The 6481-nt window shown below is 37.6% G+C and overlaps 1 protein-coding gene across 1 annotated transcript in view; it reads left to right on the forward strand.

Annotated features, from left to right (window-relative positions):
- Positions 1-1340: 1340 nt before the first annotated feature.
- Positions 1341-6481, forward strand: part of wdfy2 (WD repeat and FYVE domain containing 2) — a 38459-nt gene continuing 33318 nt past the window's right edge. Inside the window, exon 1 of the mRNA XM_015392194.1 lies at positions 1341-1477. Coding sequence (XP_015247680.1) covers positions 1341-1477 — 137 coding nt within the window. The remainder of the gene's footprint in view (positions 1478-6481) is intronic.

Consider the following 6481-nt stretch of genomic DNA (forward strand, 5'->3'; position numbering starts at 1 on the left):
AATCAAAGTTCAGTTTACTCTAATTATTTTTGATTTTAGTTTTGTGCTTAATCACATGTTATGTGTGGCACAATTATTTTGTTACTTGGACATAAAGCTCAGTGCTGCCTTTGAGGGTTTTCTATTACAAACACATGAGAAAACTGTACAACCTGAATAAATGTTGCCTCTATGCAATCAACCAATTAAGGTGGATGCATGAAATTAGTTCTGAAAAAAAAGAAGCATTTCCTATCAGAATAAAGCCTGCCCCCTGCTGGAAACTAATGACACACCTAATGGAAAAAGAAATCTTCAGCCACTGAATCACAGGTTTACGGGAGAAGATTAGGGCCACTGAAAAATTTTTAAAAAGTGAACTGATTTTAAAAAAAAAATTTTCAGTTAAATATGGTCACGTGATATGAATTCTGAGATTAAGGTCAGAATTCTGAGATTAAAGTCAGAATGCTAAGAAAAGAGTAGGAATTCTAAGATAAAAGTCAGAATGCTGAGAAAAAAGTAACTACTTTAATAGCTCGTAGACTAAATATTTTTGGTCAAAAATCTTTTTTTCAGAAAGAGGAGGGATGGTTGCACCCAAACTACAATGGATTTCTAAATTTTCACAAGTACCACCTCAGTATATATAATTTACGACAATCTTGGCTGACATTTTAAAGGGTAAAAGGCGGTGGAGAATATATAAAGATACAATCCCTTAGCAAAAAGTAGTATACTTGAAGTAAATTCTAATAGGAAAACTTAAGTATAAGTATAAGTGTAGAAAGTATACTGAACAATGTACTTTTAGTTTACTTGAAGTATTACTAAAGTAATACTTTTTCGACCTAAATTGGGTCATTTTTAAGTTTACTAAAGTATACTTAAAGTATATTAGTAAACAGTAAAGTAAACAATAGTATAGTCAAGTACACTTCACTATTAAGTACATGAAATATAGTTTAAAATAAGTAAACTCTTAAATGCACTGCCTGATTTTAAGTATGAAATTAGTGCACTTTTAGTATACTTGAATAAGCTACTTTTTGCTAAGGGAAATATGCATGTTTGGCTTTAATCGAGTCTTTATTTTGAAATTTCAACCGGTAGACTGAAGCGGAAGTTTTATTTTGTAGACAGGAAATGAGGGGTGTGTGTGACCTGCCGTACGGTGGGCGTATGTGCTTGTGTTGTCAGCTGACATGACCGTACCTTTCAGCGAAGTCACAACACTGTCGGTTCTGCCTGACAGCTACATGTAGTAGCTGCTTCACCGAGGCTCTGCTACGGGACTACCGCGGGTTATGTGTCCCTGAGACGCTAAGGAGGCGGAGGTCCGTACCCCACTTCTCTCCACCATGGCGGCGGAAATCCAGCCTCGTCCAAAGGCTAGGAAGCCGTGCTTGCTGAGTAAAATCGAGGCTTTCCAGGAGGTTGTTACCGCGGCGGCGATCATCCCCAAAGAAGACGGTGTGATCAGCGTATCTGAGGACAGGTAGGTCTCTCTCTACCTAACCATCTGTAACATGGATTGCAGCTAGTGTAACCATTATTCTAAACATTTCCTGTTTTTAAGCGTGTCCATAAAGAATCTGTTCAATGATTTTTAACCGGCATAAAGCCAGGGGCGGTTCTAGATGAGATTTGCCAGGGGGGCCAGTATGGGGGCAGTGTTTTTTTTTTTTTTTTCATGGGGGAACAGAACATAAAGATGTAAAAGAAATTAAAAAAATAAAAACAAAAATAAAATCTGGGGCAGGGGTCTTCAATGCTTCCAGGCCAAGGACCCCAAACCGATGGCGTTCGAGCGGGGACCCCCTAATTATATATATCTTATGAAATTGTTATATTAAATGTTCCTATAGTCACTCTATTAAATATGGAGTAATGTAAGGAAAGTAATTTTCCCCTGGGATTATTAAAGTATTTCTGATTCCTCATTGATGGGACAGGTGTTGTGAATGAAATGGTGCCCAGTTTCAAAGAGCTCCTGTGTGTCGCTGAATGTGTGCATTGATGACTGAAAGACATCTTCTGCCTCCATTTATCCATTTACTGTGTGTTGAATTCATCTTAATGTCGATTTCAAAGACATTTCAACAAGTGGAAAGAATTGCAGGGGACCCCCATGCAGTACCTCCGTGGACCCCCTAGGGGTCGCGGACCCCCTGTTGAAGACCTCTGATCTAGGGCAATTGTTTAGTATATTAAAGGTATAGATCCGTGTGGATCATTTAAATAAGTAGTCCTTTCTTACCGCGGTTCTTTGAAAATGGCCGAGGCTCGTAAGAGAAAAACTCTACGAAGTGCATGAGAAGAAAAGAAAGGCCTCAGAAGATGCAGATATATCCCAGAATGCTTTGCACAGAGAGTTCTCCTTGCAAAGTAATACAGGATTTGATGTCACAGCAGCCCGCTCTTGCCATAGGCTGTCGCTACCTGACAGCGGTGACTAATAACAAAGATGGCGCAGGCATCGGGTGGTGGAGGAGTTATGTGAAAAAGCACACGCGTGGAGAGGGCGAGTCTTTTAAAAGATTTGCGAAAATCCTCCACAAAGCCAAGGCTGCAGACCCCTGATCTAACAGATGAATTCTGTGATACCATCTTATTACAGTCGAAGCTGACTGTATCTTAAAAAACCTAAAACATTTATAGTAAAATTTAAAGGCAAAATTTGAAATTAGTCTCACGGACAAATCAGTTTTACTCTCTTCTGTTAATTTATATCATCATTAGAAAACGATTTGGTGTTACACTGTAAAAACTGATCTAAAACAAATAAATATTTATAAAATCAGTGTAGATAAAATGATTACCAATGAGTATTTTTGCTCTAATGAAATTAAATTCTATACATTTAAAAGAAATAAAGGATCTTATTCCATCTGCAACTTACCTTAAATCAAGGGAAAACACTTTGCAAGAAAAACTTTTTGCAGTGTATGTTTTCAGAAAAGGGACCCTAATAGGGGTCAGGACTATCTGCCCTTTTCTAGAACTGCTCATTCAAAAAGCTATTAATCTGTCTATGTCTTCTGGTAAATTTGAAACAACACCAAAGCAAAATGTACCCACTGCAATTATTACACAGTTATTACAGTTGTACGATCTCACCCTGAAATCTAGTTTCAATGCATTTGTTTCGCAAGACTTAAACTGTAAAAATAACTCCATAGGAATGCTGTCAACACATTGTAATGCACCGTTTTATTAAAAAAAAAGGACAGCAGATTTTCTTCTATAACATTTAACAACATGGAGGGATCTTTGACCATTGCTTTTATATATTCTCTGTAGATCCTCCTGGGTCATCTGTTATACTGTCTTCATTTTACCCCTGGTGTCCTGTAGGACTTTGCTCTGATGATGTCATTTTGTGTCTGCTGAACCTTTTCTGTCTATTCTGCTATAGGTTTAGGATCATTATCCAGTTGAAATACTGAAGCAAACAGTTTTCAGTTTGGAAAAAAGAGACCTGATGTGCTTTTTTTTAGATGTCATGCTGCCATGGGTGCTTACAAGTCTGCAGCTATCCTTCTCTACAGAGGACAATGCTTTTCTGCATTTGTACCTTTTATTTTAAGGAAAAATCTACAGAAATTGAAGAAAAACACTCCACATTATGATTTTGATTGTACATCAGAAACACATAAGCTCTTAATCCTCATCCTGCATAGCTCTCGGAGCCTTATAGAAAAAGGCCACATTTTCACATCAAACATGTTTTTTTTGGGGTCCATTCATTTTTTTCTGTCTGTTCTATGAAGTTCTTTGACAACATTTCATTTTTGCAAGTTTAAGCGTGTGGGTGTTTTTTTTTTTTTTTTCTTTTTGAACTTTTGGTTTGACTATTTCCTCTTCTTCCTACACAACCTTTCCTGTTATGATTAGATTCTTAGATATATATATATTCTCTTTTTTGAGGGTAACTTTTTTTTCACACACTTGTCAATACTTGTGCTACCAATGATGCAATATTAACCCTAATTTCAAGTCAATATGAACATAAAAAAAACACCCAACAAAAATCAGAATGTAGTAATGTCACAAAAACCTTTATTTGAAAACATCTCTGCAAATGTCAACATGTTTATCAATGCCAGAGTCTTCTGTAACATGTTTAAAATCAATTACAGAAGTGCACCCCAACAGTTACTTGATCATTATTTCAACGTCATATTATAAAATGCAACCAAATCCATAAAATGAATCCCCGGAGACTGAAAGGGAATTTGAACATTAGCATTTAGTAGTTTTTTTTCCCCAATTAAGCACTGATATCAGAGACTTTTGTGTTGCAAATAGCTGTGAATAAGGCTGCAAATCAAGATAAGGTGAGACATGAATAAGGGCTTTATAAGGCATTCCAACATAACAAATTATCCAATGATAAATTGTTCATATTTTAAAAAAGTTTCACATAAACTAACCTGCGGCTCTCTTAAATATCCCCAACTAACAGAATAGATTGGAACAAAGCAAATCCACACAAGGCCTCTATAGGAAAATAGTCTGAGTCTGCTTTTGTTTCTGAGCCTTTGTTCAACGTAACAACATTGTTGACATTGCTCAACGTCGATTGTAGGGAGAACAAAAAGGTAGCTAAACAAGAAATAGCACCAGTGGTATTCCATAAAAAGACCCAACTTATTTCTTCAGAGGAACAGAATTTAGTCGGAACATCCAAACCTGATCCCGACCACCCAGAGACCAACCCAGATTTGGACATTCTGTGGAGTTCTGCAAGTGTAAATGGGTAAAAATGCTTCAAATAATGTGAGAAAGAAAGCAATTATAAACTAAATTTGGTATTTATGTATATATCCAAGTTATAAACACAGCACAAATGTTTTTTTAGGAAGAGTAAATTGGGAATTTACTTTAGATAATTGTTTCAGTTTCAGACAAAACCAATTTTAATGCGAGTCTCATTAGAAAAGTAGATGAGCTTGCCGGCTTTGTTATGTCTTGTAGATTAAACGGTGATTGGACGATAAAGTTATTCATCCTAGGTGGTTTCCAAATGTAAAGAACTGGTTAAACAACATCCAGGCATTGTGGGCTGGCAGTTAGACTTGCACAATATCTCTAGAGCAGTGATTGCTGGATGGGGACCAGCCAGCAACCTGTTGGAGTAACACAACTTACACACCTTAAAGAGGCTGTTCAAGGTCTAAGGACGTTATTGGCTGAACCGATGGTAACCCATGTGGATTGACTGGAAAATAGTCCCTGGAAGACAACCAGAGGTTAAAACCTTTATATCTGGAAGGACTTGATACTGAACAAGATTTTTGGGCGTCCTCGAGAAATGCAAAAGGAAGGATCGACCAAAACGTTTTTTTATTCCAGTGTAACCGATCCATGATTTTTACTGCCAATGTTTCTGTTTTGATAGTTTTTAATTTTCAAGCTTTTCCTTTGTGGATTGACATTATAAAAGTGACACAATGTTAACTCATTTTGAACAATCAATTTAACCTTAAAATAAAGAATAATTTAACGTGGATAGCTAATGGAGGGAGCGGCAGTGTCTGCTTAAACTCTGAACACATTGAACAGGATTTTGCTTCCAATCTGAAAGAAAATCAAATTTGGAATCGCACAGCACGTATTTTACAGGCTGGGCTGACTCGGGTATAAAGAAGTAAAATAGTGATCCTCTTTGAGCCTCACAAAAACAAAAAAACAAAAGGGACAGTACAGGAAACAGCAGCTTCTCACTCTCCCGTCTTTTATTTACTTTTGTTAATCTGACCCAGTCAAATTAGACTTAGACAGATTTATTTTGTCATTTTGTATACACAAGTGTTGACAAAAAGAAATTTAGTTTAAAACAGCTCTCTAGACAATTTCATTTTTTAAAGTGCAGCCTTGATAAGGTAAGCAAAACTTGTTGTTGAGCTGCTACTACTGCCTCCAGCTCCTCAAGCACTCTCTTCTCCGGGCTCAGGGGAGGAAGAGGACGATGATGACGATGCTGTGAGGGTGGTAGCCCCCTGGGTCAAAGAGCCTGATGTGGTTGAAGCAACAGACGATGCGTCGTCTATCGTCCGTAGCACTCCGCAGCTTTTTAAACAGTCAAAAATGTCAGTATTGAAAACATTTTGTGACGGTAGCTCCAGCAGGCGTTGGTAATCATAGATGCGGGTTTGATGTCTAGTTTGTATCTTTTAAGCAGCATATTTTGTGAAATTGTCGAGAGGAGCTGCTCTTGGCCGCTGCCTTGAAGCGCCGCCATGGTAACAGTACTTTTTGCAGGAATTTCGCAAGAACTGCAGGACATAGGATGTATTCACACAAGTCCACTCTAATGAAACTGTAGTTTGTTTGGGTAGAAAAGGTATAAATACGCCATCAAACTCTGATGCGGACCAAAAAAGCGAGCTCTGGTCCGCCTCAAAAACTATAGATAGATACACTCACCGGCCACTTTATTAGGTACACCTGTCCAACAGCTCGTTAAACTTAATTTCTAAGCAGCCAATCACATGGC

This window comes from Cyprinodon variegatus, unplaced genomic scaffold (assembly GCF_000732505.1).
Source record: "Cyprinodon variegatus isolate N-32 unplaced genomic scaffold, C_variegatus-1.0 Scaffold578, whole genome shotgun sequence".
Taxonomy (NCBI): Eukaryota; Metazoa; Chordata; class Actinopteri; order Cyprinodontiformes; family Cyprinodontidae; genus Cyprinodon; species Cyprinodon variegatus.